This window comes from Choloepus didactylus, chromosome 18 (assembly GCF_015220235.1).
Source record: "Choloepus didactylus isolate mChoDid1 chromosome 18, mChoDid1.pri, whole genome shotgun sequence".
NCBI lineage: Eukaryota > Metazoa > Chordata > Mammalia > Pilosa > Megalonychidae > Choloepus > Choloepus didactylus.
The window spans coordinates 24,031,458-24,052,736 of NC_051324.1; the positions used below are offsets into that span (position 1 = coordinate 24,031,458).

The 21,279-nt window shown below is 36.8% G+C and overlaps 1 protein-coding gene and 1 pseudogene across 1 annotated transcript in view; one reads left to right on the top strand and one right to left on the bottom strand.

Annotated features, from left to right (window-relative positions):
• The window catches only part of EFCAB5 (EF-hand calcium binding domain 5), a 183,750-nt gene that overhangs the window by 86,544 nt on the left and 75,927 nt on the right, over positions 1–21,279 (top strand). The window contains 1 exon segment of the mRNA XM_037808987.1: positions 5,876–6,031. Coding sequence (XP_037664915.1) covers positions 5,876–6,031 — 156 coding nt within the window.
• On the bottom strand, positions 7,851–8,372 carry LOC119513618 (annotated as a pseudogene).

The window sequence follows — 21,279 nt, forward strand, 5'->3', positions numbered from 1 at the left end:
CAGTGTTCTTTTTTAGTTCAATTGCTCTTTTTCACTCTAATTATTATTCTTGTTATTTTTGTGTGTGTGCTAATGAAGGTGTCAGGGATTGATTTAGGTGATGAATGTACAACTATGTAATGGTACTGTAAACAATCGAAAGTACGATTTGTTTTGTATGACTGCGTGGTATGTGAATATATCTCAATAAAATGAAGATTTAAAAAAAAATCAGTGAAATATAATAAGAAATTTGGTTACTTTAAAAAGTTGTGCTATATGTAATTTTTACTTTTTCTCATTGAAACTTTTATATGTTTTCCAAATTTTATTCAAGGAGCATATATTTGTGTTGTAATCAGAAAATAAACAATAAACATTATTTTTACTGTTATCTCTAAAGAAAAAAAAAATTAGTACTGTTGATATTCTAGCTTTGCATCATGCTCTTAAATGGCTTGGCATGGCACCATTACCAATGTTATCTGTATTTGAAATTTTGATATTTTGTTCACCATGGACTTTTTGCATTACTTTTGATTTTTTAAAACCTTGCATTCAAATACTATTTCCTGAGTTTTTTGGTGCCCCTTAAATTTGGGGCCCAAGGTAAATGCCTCACTATCCTTCCCTGCTTTAAAACCTGAAGCACACTTTTTCACTTTAATTATTATTCTGGTTATTTTTGTGCGTGTGGTAATGAGGGTGTTGGGGATTGATTTTGGTGATGAATGTACAACTATGTAACAGTACTGTGAACAATCGAATGTATGATTTGTTTTATATGACTGTGTGGTATGTGAATATATCTCAATAAAATGAATATTATAAAAAAAAAAGATCATGGCCTTTTCTGGGGTACATAATAACTTCATACTACCACAGGCTGTGAAGTTTCTTTAATGGCAAAGAATCCAGAGACCTACAGGGACAGTTTTATTATATAAAGCAGGATACAACACAGCATGCTTCCAAGCAGGGGTCCCAGCATGGATTGGAGTACTGAGTGTCAAACCATCCTGGTTTGCCTGGGACTGAGGGGTTTCCTGGCATATGGGACTTTCAGTACTAAAACCAGAAAAGCCCCAGGCAAAGTGGGTCAGTTTGTCTCCCTAATTGATGAGATTACTTTGCTGTACTTACACTCTTTCCTGTCCTTATCCCCAACCTGATCATTGTGGAGACTTGGGACACACAGCTACTTGCTCACCAGGAGCGAGTGAAAACAACCCAGCAAATTCCTGTTGGCTGTGAGACTGGATAAAGTGAAGGTCAGGTTCCCAGGGACTTTCTTCATTAGGCCCAGGCTTCAAAGAGTCTGAAGTCCACTCCTAAATTATGTTATGGGCTTAAGAATAATTATATGCAAAAACTACGATTTTCATACAGTGGAATTCAGATATCAACTTTTGGTTCTGCCATGTGGAGGAATTGGTGTAGTCATTGACCAGGAATAAATAAGGGACACATCTCTGCCTGGCTTCTCTTCTTTGGCACCCATTCTGTTCTTGCGTCATGGTGGTCTGCTCTGAGAAGTTCTCTTCCTTATGTTCAATTATTTTATGTCATTCAAACAGAGTCCAAAGCCTTCAAATTGACATGGTTCAAAGTTTAAATTTTACAGAGAGCCTTTAACAACTGAACCCAAAGTTCAAGTCTTTCCTTTAACATATTCTAAATCTCAGCTGTGCATGTCCCCGCTCCCCCAATGATGTATATTTGAGTGGCTTTCTATTCTGTCTATAGCTCAGCTACATTTTGTGGGGTTCTGTTCTTTTCTTTTTTTGTTAATTTTGTTTTTGATGTGCTGTGAGCTATGGCAGGGACGGATAGAAGAAGGAAGAATGACATGGTTATTTTTTTTTTCTGGATTAACTTTTATTGTAAAAACGTTTTCCTGATTCTTTTCTACTCCTTTCAGTGCTATGTGTAAGCTCATTCTTTTGCTTTGTTGTGTTTTTTGTTTGTTTGTTTGTTTTGTATTCAATCCTATGGATTCTCTTTTTAATGCAATTTTATTGAGATGACATGGTTTTGAGGGAGATGGAGGCAGCGCTATGTTGTCTATGTTGTGAAACAACAGGAGGAAAATCTGGGGGAAAGGTAGATGGCAAATATAATCTTTATGTGTACTTCAATATTCTGTATTCCTTATTTTCAGATATCTTGAAATAAATTATTTACTATCAGAGCTTACAAATACAGTTTGGAAGTCAATACCCAACATAGATAGTTCCCAAACATATTTTTCTTTTCTTTTGCCCTTATATCCCCCATTTCAACTCTCCAGTATGTCTACAATTAAATAAGTGTGAATCCCAATGGCCCAGAAGCATCAGAATATAACAGTAGCTACCGATCTGTTAAATGTGACATTTACTACATTCTCAACATTTTTTTTTCAAATCGGAAAAGAAAACCTCAGAATTCATCACATTGGGACCTAGTACATAGAGATAACTTGACTAAGTACAGTTGAATGTTTAATTGCTCATGAAGCAATTAATTGAGGGAGATCAGTAGTTAATTATATTCTTAAATTAATCTAAGCCATCATTTCAAGATTTATGGATATTAACTGATTCATTACTTGGAAGGGTATAAAAACACAAAGGCTCCCATATGTTTTCATTTTTCCCCTTTTACAAGAGACTCCAGCAAACTGCTATAATTATCCTGTTTAGAATTTGAGTTGTAGTTGATGTTGGTAGCCTTTATGTCATAGAGCCCATACTTACAGAACACACAGAACACACTCACTGAGAAAACCCATAGGCTCTAAATACAGAATGTTGAAGTGTCTCTCAGAGAAAGGTTGAAATTAATTCTTGATTCAATAGTATTCCCACAGACAGAAAATTTATATGGCTTTGAGGTCAATTCCCAAAACTTACTATAAAACAGGGTGATTCTTCTCATGAACAATTAAGATTTTTTCAGCATTAGAGAGTTGTCACAATATTGCCAGAAAATGTCAGTTATTCAATAATTCTACCTTATCAGTAATTAAGAAAATACCTATTACTCAAGCAAAAAGTCTCTAGGGATCAAACAACAGAGCTTAGCATCCTGGAATAATTAGGACCAGCTACCCTAGATCATCTAGTTCAGTGGGTCTCAAACTTCAGTAAGCATCAGCATCATCTGGAAGCCTTGTTAAAACACACACTGCTTGGTTCCACCACTGGAAATTCTGATTCAGTAGGTCTGGGATGGACCTCAAAAATTTGAATTTCTAACAAGCTGTCAGTTGATGCTGATGCTGCTTGTCTCCAAAGCACAATTTGAGAACCACTCATCGTGTTGGATATTTCCCTTCTAAAGGTGTGTATAAGCTGAGAGATCTGTTCTACAAACAAAATTTTCTTGACTATTTTCTTACCTAGCTCAAGAGGGGACAAGAGCAATAGCTATAGTGCACTTATTACATGAAATACAAAGTATCCTCACCATGACCCGGTGAAATAGCCACCACTATGATACCCATTTCACAAATGAAGGCACTGAGAAGTTCAGTGACTCACCCAGGATTATGCATCCAGAAAACCTGGGAACTGTGATTTGAACCCCAGACAGACTTCAGAATGCGATTCTTAACCATTACACTATTCTGCTTCCCAAGGTAAGAGATAAGAATTTAACTGTGCTCATTGATCCATGAAGGTGGTTTAGGCAGCTAAGAGAACTAGATATTTAGAAAAGCTCTTTTGCTAGGCTGGAAATTTTATTTTTTTGATCTCTAAGCCAACTGAATAATGATTTATGACTCATTATCATGGATTCAAGCTAATGTGTCTCACGTAATATATTCTAAATTTGGCTAGATGATATTAATGAGGAAATGAAATATTGACTATATCCTTCACTTTTAATATCTATGTCAATGAAATATGCCAAAAACATGTTCAATTTTAAACAAAGTATATTAGTTACTATTCTTTAATTGCAAGAAACAGAAACCAAACAGAGCTAATGTAGCTGAAAAAGCAAATGTGCAGAATTCAAGGACAGGAATATGGACTGGCTTCAGGAGGAGACCAGGTACTTGGGAGTCTCTGCTTCTTCTGCCTTTGGTTTCATCTGTCTTTCTCTATGGACTGACTTTCTCTGCATCCACAGTTCACCTGGAGAAATCTAACCACCCAACAACTCTTAAGTTTATATTCACAGGTCCAACACCACTCAGAAACCAACTAGCCATTCCCCAGATCTAATTCCCAGTTCTCAGTAGACAGAATCTGGATGGCCTAGCCTTGGTTAAGTGTCCTTCCCTGGTCCAATCATTGACAGTGAGGTCATGCGGTAAAAATTTGGCTACCAGTAGAAATTTGGCTACCTCTGTGCTTGGAGCAGAGTTGGAAATCATGGATCTGTGAGCTGGGCTAATACTTCGAGAGGAGTTCACTACAGAAACTCTTCCAGGGCATGATCCATTTCTCTTTTCCACAGGATACTTTCTCTTAGAGTGAGTTGTAGATCAAGAATGTAATGTTTCTGACCATTTCTCACCTATCAAATTAACAAAAAATCCAGAAGGTAATCCATACTGATAGTGAGGCTGTGGAGTAATAGTTACTCTCATATATTAGTAGTAGGAGTGCAAAAGAGTACAACCCTGATGTCAAAACCTACCAGAAATACAGATACATTTATCTTCTAAGTTAGCAATCCCACTTTTGGGAATCCGTTTGACATATGTACCCGGATATACAAAATAACCCATGTACATGGTTATTCATTATGACATTATTTGAAAAAGCAAAAATTGGCAACAGCCCAAGTATCCAATAATAGATGACTGACTACATTAAGTATATTCCATTCACACAATAGAATAGTATGAAACCATGGAAAATAATGAGGAAGATACCTGTACTGATTTAGGGAGATCTCCTGATTATATAGTTAAAAAAAAATCAAGGAGCAGAATAGTGTACATAATATACTCTTCTTGTGTAAGAAAGGAGGGAGGAATAAGAGAAAATATGTATGTATGTTTACATTTGCAAAGAGAAACACTGGAAGGATATATAAGAAATTAATAATAAAAACAGTTCATAATGGGATACAGGTAGGAATGGTGTAGGGGAAGCAAGTGTGGAAGTGAGAGTACCCTGGGCATACTTTTTGATATAGCAAAATTACATCCAAATAAAATTAATATAGAAAAGAATAAGATGTATCTGGAATTTCAAAGGCTGTACTTAAATGTGAGTATTCAATGACAGTGGCAGTTTTAAAAATGGGGCCGGTTGCTGGATTCTATTTTTTCTCTACTGATTTTATGGCCATGTTCTGGGTTGGAGAGGCAGAGTCATGGATCAAGAGAAATGGCCCAAGAGCATAGATGTTTTCAGTCTCTAGACTTTCAAAAGAAAAAAAAATCCATAGACAAAGGATACATTATTGCTATAGCAGAACACAAAAAAACATACACAATCCCCATTCCTTACACTCCAATAATTAAGTGCAGTGCCAGTTATGGAACAGGATACATATGCTTTTATGTACTATGTATCAATAGAAAAACTTGATTCCGTTTTTGGAACTTTTAATTTACAGGCAATGTTTTAGAATTGCTGCTCTTTCATACTGTGAGGAAAATCTGCCCTACATAATGTTTGCTGACGTGATCTAGAGGGAAATTGTTCCAAATATATCTAGTTTCACTGGTGTATGGCATTGCCGACCACATTGGTCACCTCTCTCTGCAGTGGTGTCCTCTTGAGACCTGTAGAACAGCACGAACATGAAAATGTTTTATCTAAATGATGAGCAAATGATATGGAAATAGACTTGTAGCCAATATGTTTCATATATATTGTCTGAATCCTTGGTAAAATCCTAATAAAGAGCACAGTTTAAAATCAATCATTTATCCTCTTTTTCTCTGCAGTACATCTCTTCTCATGTTGCAGATTTTAAAAGTGAAATGTTTGAGGAATTCCTTAAGCACCTTTGCCACAGTGCAGATGAATTCCGAGAGGCCATAAAAACTGACATGCGGAGACAGATGTTTGCTGAACTCTTCCTGCATTGTGACAGTGGGAAGGTAGGTTAAGAACCTTAAAACAGTGCTTCTTAAATGAAATGTAGTGAAGGACCAGTTTTAGGAGTTTTGTTGTTGTTGCTGATTTCCAATCATTGAATTACTAGGAGGAAAAAGACATAAAAATACAATTCACATTTTTAATTATGAAATTCAAATAAGATTTATTATCAGATTACTTTCTCAAATTGCTCTAAAATTTTCTAAAGGCTATTCTTGATTTCTGTATTATCTTGTTACACACTGGCACCACTATGGAGACCGCACTTGGTGTGGAACTGTCTTAAAGCATTTATAACTTGTCTCTAAATCTTTTTGTATCTCGTTCTCAAGGCAATGGGTTGTTTAAGATTGATTTGGTTGCTTCTTTTCTAGTAGCATTCTATAGAAAAGGGCAGCTGGGAATACAAAGTCTACCCACATTTTATTATGCTGTTTCTTAAAAATAAGAAGAGTTTATGTCAAAATGTGTTCCCAAGAATGAGGTTGGGGAAGACGCTAGTGTGCCAGGATACCCAATGGATTTGCAACAATGGATATAAACTTGACTGAAATACATTTAAATATGAACCTTAAACTTATTTGTACCCTCATATTCAAGAAAGGATTTAAGGAAGCTTACAGGAATACATAAAATGCAACAAAAGAACATAAATTAAAAATAGGATGGAAGAAGAAAAAAACAAGAAAGAGGATCCTAAATGAAGTTGGGAATAAGGCCCAAAATGCGTACTGTAATTGGTCTAAATATTTGTTCTGGGTTGTCTACAAGTTTGATTCAAAAATTCTTAGGACTGAACATGAAAAAGGAAACATGACCAAACACATGATCAACAATGTTTATAAGATAAATAAAATCCGGTGACTAAGAAGTACAGAAATTTGGTGTTCGAAGTATGGTCAGATTAAAGTCAGATGAAAGGTTTATTAAGTTTCTCTTCATTAAAGGTACACTATATGATGAAATGAACCTTTATGATGGAGTTGCAATAAATTAGACAATTATTTTCTCAAGGCAATTTCTTCTAACCACCTTAAGTGTACGCTAACGATGTCACACCAAACCACAATTCAGAAAAGGCAATTCTGAAAGGAACCAACATAATTGCAATCTACATTCTCATATCTCTGCTAATTGTTCCATCAAGAATATATTTTATAAAATCTGAAATGTCTATGTGTCTTTCCAGCAATCTTCCTTGAATATTATTTCTTTTAATTGAGCTTGTGATAAATAATTAGGTGACATGGGAGTCAAGAATTTACTTCCTGGTACATGCCTGGAAAACAGCAATCTTCCATTGCCAATTTAAGACCAACTTTGTGCCATAACAAATACAGTGGGATAATATTTAGAGGAATTAACAGGTCTCTTTCTGTTCTTTGCTTTTTCTCTCCATCATTCAAATAGTGGTTATGTGCTAATTTTGGAAGGAAGGTGGATGTAGTCTAGAATAAAGAAGTTAATTTAGTTTTTGAATGGATTTTTAATAGATTTTTTAGAACAGTTTTAGGCTTACAGAAAATTGAGTAGATAGACTTCTTTCTGGAGAACTTTTAACATTTCTTGCAAGGCAGGTATACTGGCAAGAAATTCCCTCAGTTTTTGTTTGTCTGAGAAAGTCTGTATTTCTCCTTCACATTTTTATTTTAAAAATGTTGGTTGCAAAAAGCTTTATTGTTTATTCTTGGTTCACAGCACATTAGAGGACTGCAAGGAGGTTGGTTAAAAAGATGCCTCCTGGCTATAGGCAGAAGCCTGAATGCCAGGAAAATGCAGGGGGCACTCCAAAGGCCTCTGGTTTCTGGAGACCTTTGTTCTCTATGCTTGAGGGTGAGATTTTTGAAAAGATACCTGCCCAGTCCAGCCTGTGGGTTGGTCAGCCTGTGGAGGTTGGTCAGACAGTCACCCATCTTCTTCATGAGTTTCACCTCCTCATCTAGGAAATGACTTTCCAGGAAGACACAGAGATGAGAGTCTGTGTTGCCAGAACACAAGGCCAAAATCCTCAAACCCAGTTCAGGTTCTTCTCAAGAGCCATGGCAGCTTCCAAGATATCTAGGGTTTCACCCCATTTATCTTGGGAGGGCTTCTGCACGTCCTGGAAGAGGGTGTGGATGCCATGCTGGTTTTACATCTTCAAGAGATGCTTGGTGCCCTCACACTTCTCCTCCACCAACTTGCAAAAAAGAAGAGATCCATGCCCTCCTGGACCACATCATTGTGATCAAAACAGAAGCCCAGAGAGAGGTAGATGTAGGAGGCCTACAGATGCAGGTTGACCACACTGTTGAAGGAGGCCTCCACTTGGGTGAAATAATTCTCACAGATCTGGGAGTGCATAGCAGGTCAACAGTGAAGTGCTAACTGCAAAAAAAAAATCGTGTTAGCTGGTCCCAGAAGCAGGAGGTAGCCAAGAAGACGGTCCTGCAGGTTGCAACTGGAGAGGAAGTTGGAGGGTGGTCTGAGGCTGCAGGGAGGATAGTCCCTGATTCTGTTCTCTCCAAACACTGTCAAAGCAAGAGACAGACCGTAGGACTACACTGAACCCTGCCTCTCCTTTGCTGTTGAAAGATAATTTTGCTGGAAACAGAATTCTAGGTTGATGGGTCTTTTTCTTTCAGCACTTTAAAGATTTCATTCCACTTTCTTCTTTCTTACGTAGTTTGTGACGAGAAGTCAGATGTACCTCATATCCTTATTCCTCTATATGTAAGGTATTTTTTTCTCTGTGTCTTCTTTCAGGACTTTCTGTTTGTTTTGGGATTTTTGCAGTTTGATTTTGGCATGCCTAGGTATAGATTTTCTGGTATTTATCCTTCTTGGTGTTTTCTGAACTTCTTTTATCTGTGGTTTGATGTCTGTCATTAATTTTGGAAAATTGTCAGTCATTATTACTTAAAGTATTTCTTCTGTTCCTTTTTCTCTATTTTCTCCTTCTGGTATTCCCCATTACACAAACATTATAACTTAAGTAATTGCCCCACCATTCTTTAATATTCTATTCCATTTTGTTCTTTCTCTTTTCTGTATAGATTTCAGTTTCTCCCCATATTTGCACACTTACTGATTCTCTCCTAGTTGTGTCCAGTCTACTAATAAGCCCATCAAAGGCATTTTTCATTTCTGCTATGGTGGTTTTTTTTTTCTTTATTGCATTTTCTATGGCTTCTTTCTTAGTTTCAATCTCTCTGCTTACATTACCTACCTGTTCTCAAGCTCTTAACTTATTGGTCAAAGTTATTTTAAATTCCCAGTCTGATAATTCTGGAAACTCTGTCATATCTGAGTCTGGTTCTGTTGCTTGCTTTTTCTCTTAAGACTGTATTTTTCATTTCCTTTTAGTGTACCTTGTAATTTTTTGCTGAAAGCTGGATATGATATACTGGGTAAAAGGAACTGAGGTAAACAAGCCTTTATTGTGAGGGGTTATGTCTATTTGGCTAGGAGTTGTGCTCTAGTAACTGTTTGCTATAGTTGTGGGTGTCCATAGCTTCAATTTCCCTTAGTGACCTTGTTTTTTCTCCCCTATTATACTTGGGTTTCCCTAGAAACTCCTTCTTAAATAGAATCTGAGTCTTGCAGTTCTTTCTCTCATAATCCTCTGTTACTATACAGGAGCTCTGCTGATGTAGTGGTAAGGTGAGGGTGGAGGGGATTATTCTATAATCCTATGATTAAGTCTCAGTTTTTTCATGGGCCTGTATCCCTAGGCTGTGAACTTCACAAGTGCTTGTCAGCTTCTCCCTGCCCCCCTAGGTAAGACAGGAAGGCTAGAGGGGGCTAGAGCTGAGTATTGTCCTTCTCTCACATCAGTTAAGGCTCTGGAAAAGTAATCTCCTGAGTGCAGGAGGAGAACAGTATGCTCTGGGCATATTTCAAAATTATTACTTTTCCCTTTCCCCTGCTGAAATCAGGAAGGAATTTCTCTTCATTCTTCACTGTGAGAACCTGGTGGAGTTCCTGGAGCTAAAACTCATGAAAGTGTGAGGCTCTCCCTAAGATTGGGACCCTAGGAGTTAACATCTTAAGCTAGTCAACACTCAGCCTCCAAATGTTTGTCAATTACAGTTTAAGTTTTCCTACCAGTTCCTGGCTCCAGTGGCTTCTGCTCCAAGTAAACTATGATTTTCTGTATTCACCTGTCTGTCCAGTTTGGGGGAATTGTTTCCCCTATGACTTTGAGGCTCTGATGGATTTAAGAAGAGTTGTTGATTTTAAGTTTGTTCAGCTTTTTTCTTGTTATGAGGATGGGAATGATGACTTCCAAGTTCTTTACAGGTCAGAGCAGAAACTGGAAGCTGAATGGATTTTTGTAACCAGTAATTGAGAGGAGAGTTTGGGAAGCCTGGACTTGCAATTGAAAGAGCTGGGCTTTTGAGGGAAAAAAGGACAATCATTGAGTAAGAAATAATGCAAAATATGACAGCAAAGCAGTTTTTCTATCATTGTGAAATTGTAGCAGCTGTTGGAAAAGGAGGTTAGAGGGGTTGTAACTAAGAAGGAGGCCGAAGGGGATGTGACTAGGGCTTATTGGTTGTCTGAGTCTTTAAATCAGGGTTTAGTATCTGATCCCCCATTCTGGAGTCCTGTCAGGGTTGGAGAGTGAGGGCACACTGGCTATGTCATTCCAAAGATATCCATCATAATGAGCCCCTTGCCATCTATAACATGAGTAACATATGATGTCTTTCCACACCACAAGTTATTTATAAAGGTTCCTTGGCTACAATAGGGAATATTTGATTCTCCAGTTACATTCTATCTATGAATCTAGCCAGACTGCTCAGCCATTGGTAATCACTTCCAGCATGAGGCAGTAAACATGTATGTGGGGTTTGTGATGATTAGTTTATGTGTCAACTTGGCCAGGTGATAGTGCCCAGGTGTCAAGTCAAGAAAGCACTGGCCTGTTACTGCAAAGATATTTGTCTGGATAATGAGCCAAAAGGCTGGTTTATTAAATCATCAGTCAATTGACTGTATCTGTGACTGATTACTTCAATGAAGGGCATGTCTTCCATGGTGAGAGAATCCAATCAGCTGGATTTGATCAAATCAGTTAAAGACTTTTCAGGGAGAAGAGAGAGAACCTTTACTTCTTTTTTGGTTAGCCAGTGTCTCCTGGAGAGTTCACTGAACACCTTCTTCAGAGTTGCCAGTTCACTGCCTGCCCTACAGAATTTGGAATCAGGTCTCCTGCCTTATGGAATTTGGACTTGTGCATCCACAGAGTTGTGTGAGACACTTTCATAAAATCTTGTATTTGCAAAGAAAGAAAGAAAGAAAGAAAGAAACAATACTGTTGAACTCTTAAAAATTCCAGGTAAGTTGAGGGGAAACTGAAGAACAGCAGGGCCTTATGCCTCTTTTCCCTAGGTGTATCACAGAGACTGCAAGCTTCATAGAGAAGTAATGAATCAACATCGCACTACATAAGAGGAGTAGCAGCTGCAGAGTGAGAGATCTAGGTGAATAGGACACTCCTTTAGCTAGAGGAAACACCTGTGTGTGAAGAGGTGTAGGTGTGCATGGAAGATAGGTGTAAACAGTTCTGATAGAGCACCCAGGAAGAGTCCTGGGGTTGGGACAAGAAGAACTATGGATATCAACAGCAAATACCAAAACCAAACTTCCACATGACTCAGTGAGATTGTATAAATGCAGTGAGACTCAGAATTCACCATTTAGAGTGCCCTTAAACATTTCTAAAGGTAAAAATGTCTTCTCTGGGTTCCTCATTCAGTTGAAGAGTCAGAATCAGCTGTGTTGTATAAAAGATCAATACTAGCCCCTAGTCTATACAAAAATACGTCAGGGACCTTGATTTGTTCAGTGAAGAGCGGTTATCTTCTAGGAGTTAATCAGCAACTGGGATCCACAGGGCCATCTACCAGGTTCGTGTTTCAGCCAACCATGTCCCAAACGGAACTCCTAGAGATAAAAATTACAATATCTGAAATAAAAATTTGCTGGATTGGATTAACATCAGATTACACATTGTAGAAGAAAAGATTAGCAAGCATGAAGACACAGCAATAGAAACTGTCAACACTGAATCTTAGAGAAAGAGAGCAAGAGAGAGAGAGAGAGAGAGAGCTGAATAAAACTGAATAGAAGAAAAATGAATAGATCTCAGTAACCTGTGAGACAAAGTCTAGTGCTCAAATGTATATATATATCTAGAGTCCCAGAAGAAAGAGGAAGAGTAGATAGACAAAAACCTTTGAAAAAATACTAGCCAAATTTTCCAAATTTCATGAAACTATTAGCCCATAACTATGAAGCTCAGTGAGCCCCAAGAAACATAAACACAAAAATAATCACAAGCAGCCATATTGTAATCAAATGGCTGAAAATGTGATAATGAGAAAAATCTTAAATATAGGCAAATAACATACAGAATAACAGACATAAGAATTATTTTCCAAATTTTCATCCAAAACTATGCAACCTAGAAGACAGTGGAATGACATCTTTAAAATGATGAAAGAAAAAATATTTCAGCCTAGAACTTTTTATCCAATGAAAATAGCTTTCAAACATGAAGGTGAAATAAAGACCTTTTCTGACAAAAAAAAAAAAAAAGCTGAGAGAATTTGTCACCACCAGATCTGCACTACCAGAAAAAAAGAATCTTTTTCAGTCTGAAGGAAAATGATTCTAGATGGAAACTTGAATCTACTCAGAGGAATGAAGAGTTCCAGAAAAGTAAATATGTGGGTAATTATAAAATATTTTCTCCTTGTGTTAAAATTTCTTCAAATATTCTTCAAAGCAAAAATAACAATGTATTATAGGGCTTATAACACATGTAAAAGTGAAATGTATCACAAAAATAGTACAAATGATGAGTGGGATAAATGGAAGTAAGCTTCTTAGTCATGAAGTATAATATTATTTGAAAGTAACTGTGATAAGGTCAAGATGCATATGCAAACCCTAGACCAATTACTAAAAAAAAAAAAGAAGAGGTACAGGTATTAAGCCAATTGTGGAGATAGAATGCAATATTGAAATTGAACAAATCCAAGAGGAAGAATGAAAGGAAGAAAAAAGGAACAAAGAACAAATGGGACAAATGTGAAACAAATAATGAGATGGTAGATTTAAACCCAACCATAATGATAATTATATTAAATGTATATGGTCTAAACACTTCAGTCAGAAGACATAAATTGTCAGATTGGATAAAAATGTAAGAACAATGTAAAGATACATAAAGCTTAAAAGTAAAAGTAAACAGGTTGAAAAAGATATACTATGGAAATGCTAATTAAAAGAAAGTGGGAGTGGCTATATATGTATCAGACAAGGGGGTCTTCAGATCATGGAATATTACCAAGGATTAAGAAGGATATTTCATATTGACAAAATGGTCAATTTGACAAGAAGATATAATAATTCTAAGTGTGCATATATCCAACAGCAGAGCTTCAATATACATGAAGTAAAAATGACAGAACCACAAGGAAAAATATAGAAATCCACAATTATAATTGGAGATTAAACACTATTCTCTCAGCAATTGTTAGAACAAGTAGACAGAAAATCAATAAGGATATATAAAAGACTTGAACAACACTATCAACCAACTTGATCTGGAGATCTAACTCCAGCAGAAAGCAAACTCTTTTCAAGAGTGCTTGAAACATTCAGCAAGGTGATCATACACTTTATCATGAAATAGATCTCAATAAATTTAAAATAATTGAAATCATACTGTATATGTTCCCTGCTGACAGCAGAATTAAATTAGAACTCAATAACAGAAAGATAATGGGAAATTTCCCAAATATTTGGAAGTTAATCAATACACTTCTAAATAATCAATGGGACAAAAATTCACAGAGGAAATTAGGAAATATTTTTAAACTGAGTAATAATGAAACAGAACATAGTAAAATTTGAGGGATGTGACAAAATTTGTTTTTGGAGAGAAATTTACACCCTTAAATGTTCATATAAGAAAAGAAGAGAGGCCTAAAATCAATTATCTAAGCTTGCATCTCAAGAAAAAGAAAAGCAAAGAAAATGAGTGGTAAATAGAAAGAAAGAAAGAAATAATGATATGAGAAATCAGTGAAATAGAAAACAATAGTGAAAATCAACCAAAACAAAAACTGGTTCTTTGAAAAGATTAATACAAGTTATAAATCTCTGATAGACTGCTCAAGAAAAAGAGAGAAGATACAAATTGCCAACATTAGGATAGAGAGAGGGAACATCACTACAGACCCTATAAATATTAAAGAGATAATAAGATACCATTATGAACAACTTTATGCCAATAAATTCACAATTTAGATTAAAAGGACAAATTCCTGGAAAGACACAAATTACCAAATCTGACTCAAGAGAAAATAGAAAACCTGGATATCCCCATATATATAAAGACATTTAATTAATGCCATTAAAAACCTTTTCACAAACAAAACTCCAGGCTCTACTGATAGTCTATCAATCACTTAAGGAAGGAGTAATTCCAAAACTACACAAACTCTTTCAAAAAATAGACATGAAGGGAGTACTTCCAACTCATTTTAGAGGCTAGCATTATTCTTTTAAAAAATTGTTTTAATTAGAGAAGTTGTAGGTTTACAGAAAAATCATGTAAAAAATACAGTATTCCCATATACTGCCCTATCATTAACACTTTGCATTAGTGTGGTACCTTTGTTACAGTTGAAAGAACAGTAAAATTGTACTGTTAACTACAGTCCATAGTTTACATTAGAGTGTATTTTTCCCATTTACCACCCTATCATTAATACCTTGCATTAATATGCTACACTTTCATAATTCATGAAAGAACATTTTTATAATTGTACTATTAACTATAGTCCATTGTTTACAATAGGATTCACTATGTTGTACAGTCCTATGTTTTATCTTTTATTTTTATTCTAATGACATATATGTAACCTAAATGTCCCCCTTTTAACTACATTCACATATATAATTCAGCACTATTAATTACATTTTCAATATTGGGCTATCATCACCACTATCCATTCCAAAAGCTTTACAATCAACCTAAATAGAAATTCTGTGCAAATTAAGCGTTAACTTCCCATTTCCTGCCCCCAACCCAGCCCCTAGTAACCTGTATTCTAGATTCTAACTCTATGAGTTTGCTTATTCTAATTTTTTCATATCAGTGATATCTTACAATATTTGTCTGTTTATGTCTGGCTTATTTCACTCAACATAATGTCTTCAATTCTCATCCATGTTGTCTTAAAAGGCCAGCATTATTCTGACATCAAAACCAGAGAAAGATACTTCAAGAAAAGAACTATAGACTTATATAATCAAAAACAGACACAATAATCGCTAACTTTAGCATTCATCAATATATAAAAGTTAACGTATCACTAAATATTTACATCACTAAATAATATATTGTTTAAAGGCAATTAAGTGGAGCTTAATCCAGATATTCAAGGTTGATTTAACATTCAAAAATCAATCAATGAAATTCACCATATTATAAGACTGAAAAAGAAAAAGTATGTAAACATTGATAAAATTTGACACCCATTCATGATTTAAAAAAAAATTCTCAACAAACTAGAAATAGAATTTCTTCAACCTAGATGAAAATTTTAGTGATTTCCTCCTTATATCAGGGACAAGGCAAGGATATCCACCTCATTATTTCTATTTAACTTTGTACTGGATATCCTAGCCAGTGAAATAAGGCAAGAAAAGAAAAACAAAACTCTTTATTCACAAATTATTTGATCTTCTATGTAGAAAATCCTAATGAGTATAAAAGTTGAATTCACTAGACCAAATACATGAATTCGGCAAGGCTTCAGGATATAAGGTCAATGCACAGAAATAACTGAATTTCTCTACATGAGCAATGAACAATTGAAAGTTGAAAATTTATAATTTACAATAACATCACACACATGAAATACTTGGAGATAAATTTAACAATATATTACAAGACATATAGACTGAAAACTATAAAATATTGCTGAAGGAAATCAAAGACCTAAATAAATGGAGAGATTATACCCTATCCATGTGTCAACCAAAGTGATCTATCAATTCAACACAATTCCAATCAACATCCCAGTGAGCTTATTTGTGAACTGATTCTAAAATTTGAGTGTAATTTCAGAGGACCCAGAATAACCAAAATTTTTTTTTGAAAAAGAACAAAGTTGTAGGGCTTTCCCTACCTGATTTAAGAATTTAATGTAAATCTGCAGTAATCAAGACATTAGGGTATTGATATAAGAATAGATGATACATCAGTGGAACACAATGTTTAGACATATACTGACTTATATATGGTCAGGTGATTTTCAGCAGAGTTCCTAAAGCAGTTCAATTGGAAAAGGATCATCTTTTCAACAAATGGTTTGGGAAAAACTGGCTATCCATATGTGGGGGGAAAATGAACATCATTCCTTACCTCACACCATACACAAAAAAATAACTTGAAATGAATTTTAAAATAAATATTTAAGATAAAATCATAAACTTCTAGAAGAATTTTTAAGAAAATCTGATAAAATGAGCAAATGCTCTTTGAAAAACAATATTAGGAATGAGCTCCTTCTCTGTGAAACTAATTAGAAAGGGCCAGAGGACACCAGGGACCGCAGTCCCCAGTATGACCAGCCATGGAGGGTCCCCCACAGTACATGGAGGGAACACCTGACAAAAACGTTGGAGAGATGGTGGCTGGAGGGACACGGTGAGTGTGTTCCCCATCTGGATCCCCACCCCCCGAGGCTGGCAGCAGCAAAACCACCAGGCAAAGGAGTGAGCAGCTGCTCTCCACTCCACTCCACCTACCTTGACAGTTTGCTGGGGGGTGACTCTCCACAGCCAGATAGCCGGGAGCTCCCATGAGAGAACCCATTGGGCAGCAGTTGCTCTCCCCCCACGGAAGTCCAGGGGGGTACAACAGCGAGAAACAGGGAAGGGAAAGGCACCATACCAGCGATGGGGAGCCCCTCCCATGCCCCAGAGACTGTGGGTACAAGGCAGGCAGAAACCACAGGCAGGGCCCACATCTCACCTGTGGGGTGCCCTTGATCAGGCTCCCTGCCTACTTGCTCGGGGCCCATGGTGCAGCTGGATTCCCCACAGCACAAGGAGCTCTGGTGCACTGATTGGTTCCCAACACAGTTTGGACTCCGCCCACTGCACAGAAATTCAGGGAAGACCTACTTGAGAGTGCCACCTGCTGGTAGGTTTGGGAAACTGCACCCAAGCAAACTGTACCTCAAGAGCACCACCTGCTGGTAGGTTAGGGAAACTGCACTTCAACAAGCTGTGCCTCAAGACCACCAACCACTGGTAGGATTGGGGAATTGCACTCCAGCAAACCAAATTATATATAAAGGCTCAATTAATTTTGCACTTCCCAAAATAACCCTATCAAGATAAGTAAATGCCCTGAAGCCAGCAGAAAATTACAAAGCATTTGAAGGATATAGAAGATATGGACAAGCCAAATGAACAAATTAAAAAGCCAGAAGAAATAAAAAATTTGGAGCAATTAATCAAAGAAGTACACAGAAATATCAACGTTATGGCTCAGGATATAAAGGACATGAAGAAGACCCTAGAAGAACATAAGAATTTGCAAGAGTTAATTTAAAAAATAGCAGATCTTATGGAAATGAAAGATACTGTTGAGCAAATTAAAAATATTCTTGAGACACATAACAACAGATTTGACAAAGTAGAGGAATGCAAGATAGGGTGATGGAAAGTGAAAGCGCAAAAGAATGAATGGTGAAAAAAATTGAGAGCAGGATGGCAAGATGGTGGCAAAGAGAGGAGTAGAATTTAGTTAGTCCCCTGGACTAACCAGGAACAACTAGTAAATAATTTAGAATAACTGCTGGGGACAGCTGTGACTGTCCACACATTGTACACCAACCTGGATTGGGAGGAATGCCTGAGATCACAGCATAAAATCTGTAAGTAAAAGCTGCAGAAATGTGCCAGGAGCCCCTTCCCCCCACAGCAGGCCAATCAGCAAAACCTCGCTATGGTAAAAAGCAGCACTCTCCCAGCTAGCAAATATAGCTCAACAGAGCTCCAACTGGGGTTTTATTTAACAAATGTGGATTGCTGAATACAAGCTACAAACCCCCACCAGCAGACACGGGATTTTTTTCTTTTTTTTAGTGACAACTGACCTTAAAGAATCAGAAGATTCATCAGTTGCAGGAAGGGGAGCCCAGAAGACCAGGTGTTACCCCTGGCCAATGAGTGAGACCAGGGGTGGGGGGGAAGCAGCATGTACTGGCTCTAAAAGGGGGCTTTCTGTTCCTTTATCTCTCTAACAACATGAGGGGCTCAGAAGAGAGAGCTGCAGCCATTTTCAGTTCAGGCTCTGACCCAGACAGGGATGGAGATAACAGAGTCAGAGAGACTATTCAAATGCAGATGATAACTCCTTAGGGAGTGTATCTTCCCTAAGAGTAAGGAGGTGGGACCCAGCTTTCCCTTCAGAACCAGACCCCAGAGCCTGGAGGAAAACAATCAAAACAGAAACTGAAGGGGCCACATCTCCTTACACCCGTCAGGAGAGACAGGCTGACAGGTGCCACCTGCTGGGCAGGTTAGGAAAAGCACAGTGACTGGAGACCTCACAGGAAAGTCTGTCATTCTTCTAAGATACACCCTGAATGTAAACCCATTCTGAGACCTAAACCTGTTGTGGTCTGGGAAAATCTGCCTGGGTTAATCAAGGAAACCAGAAGCCTAGACAAGAGGAAACTGCAATCTATACCAGGAAAAATGAAGATATGACCCAGTCAAAGGAACAACTTACACCTCAATCAAGACACAGTTGAGATATTGTTTCACTTTAATGAAATAATTAAAGATTTTCAAAGAAATATGTTAAATTGTGTCACAAACCAAGTCAATGAGTTCAGAGAAGAAATGGCAAAAGAGATGAAGGATTTAAAGAAAACACTGGGTGAACATATAGAAATCGAAAATTTGAAAAGACTATTGGCAGAATCTATGGAAATGAAAGACACAGCACAGAGATGAAAAACAAACTGGGGACATACAAGAGCAGATCTCAAGAGGCAGAAGAAAATACTCAGGAACTGGAGAACAAGACACCTGAAATTCTACACACAAAAGAACAGATAGGGAAAAGAATGGAAAAATATGAGCAACATCTCAGGGAATTGAATGACAACATGAAATGCATTAATGTACATATCATGGGTGTCCCAGAGGAGAAGAGAAGGGAAAAGGGGCAGAAGCAATAATAGAGGAAATAATCAATGTGGGACCTGGATTCTGGGAATGATCCTAACCCTGGCATTAAGGGATTGAGAATGCCTTTTTGACCAAAAAGAGGAAAAGAAAGGCAACAAAATAAGATTTTAGTGGCTAAGAGAATTCAAATAGAGTCAGGAGGTTGTCCTGGAGGTTACTCCTATGAAAGCCTCACCTAGATATGACAAATGACCACAGTATGATAAGACCAAGTCAACAATAGTCCCCAAAACCTTAGAGACTACCTGGATCCCTGTCTGAGACTCTATGAAAGTTTCACTGACTAAGTTTATTCATCAGAAACTTAAATCCTTCAGAGTGCTCCTATGCCAGCTAAGTCCCAAAACCCAGAGACAGTAGGCTCTTCAAGAACATCAACTATCATGTGTTCCCTTTGCTCATAAAGTTGATACCCCTTTTCAACATGAACAGGTTAGGGTGGTCACTGCCCAGACATCCCTGAAGATCGGGAAAGTGATTAAACTAGAGGAAGGGGTGGCAACAGACAAGATGGAATTTAACAAAGAATTACGAATACTGAATCTCTGTATAATTTTCTTTTTCTTAGTTGCTAGGTATTAGAATAGTTAGAAAGAAAGAATTGAAATAGTGGAACTGTAACCCATATTTTGAAATTTGTTCTATAGCTACTTGTTAAACTGCAATTTGAAAGCTATCTCCTTTTTGTATATATGTTATATTTTACAATAAGGAAATAACTGAAATTATGGAATTGTAACCTATAATATTCTCTGAAATTTTCTCTGTAACTATTTGTTAAATTGCACTTGGAAAGATATCATTTTTATGTATATATGTTATATTCTACAATAAAATATCATAAAAAACAATATTAATAAATGAAAAGGCAAGCTTTAGACTAGGATAAAATATTTGCTATACATTTAATGACAAGAGACTTATATCCAGAATATATAAAGAACTCTTATAACTCAGTCAAACAATCCAATTAAAAATAAGTAAAATATTTGGATGGACATGTCAGAAAAGAAGACCTAAGTATGGCCAATAAGCACATGGAAATATGCTCAATGTCATTAGTCATTAGGGAAATGGAATTATCACTCATGGTTGCTTGCAATGAATTACCTATTGAAGGAGGCCAAGTGGCTGCTTCATTTGACCATAATTGTGCTATCAGACAAAGGCAATGGATTCTCTACCTAGTGGACTCAAATGACCAATTCCCGAGACACCAGGATTTCAAAGGGAGAAAGAGTTTTTTGCTAGGCAAGAAGCAGGAGATCAGATGAACTATTGGCCTAAAACTCTGTCTCCCCAAACTGCAGTAATTCTGATAGTTTTATAGTATCAAAAGATTGGCAGGTTTTAGGATAATGAGCACAATGACTCCAGATGATGTAATTAGAGGTGATCTAATTATTGAGCATGCGCAGATTGATTACAAGCTTAGTCACAATATATATGTAAGAAAATGGCAGCCTTAAATATGATGATGGGTGTGATTTTTAGTATTATAATGAGGTATAGGTCACCTATAGGCTAGAGTCTAAGCTACTGCATATGTCCAGCAGGCCCATTTTGGTTGGATCCAGCTTCGGTTATCAAGATAACTTTTGAATTGGGGTGGGTTAGTTCTGGACTGATTCAAAGTTCTTCACTGATAAGTATTAAGGGCTGTCTTTAGTGATCACAAGACTCCAAAGCCAAAAAACTAGATAAAACAGGAATAAGTAAGGGTCAGTCACAAGGTTTTTACAATCACAAGGGCACAAGATAAAAGTTATACAATCATTATCAGAGATCAAGGCAGCTGGATTACAGTTCAGAGATTTCAGGTATTTCCCTCTGTCTACTCTAATATACCAGAAAGAAAAAAGGAATATCTATATAATGATTCAGTAATCATAATCATCCCTTAAATCATAACTTCTCGGTTACAACTGTAATAATGATGACCCACATAGATCTGTTATGGTGACTAATTGAT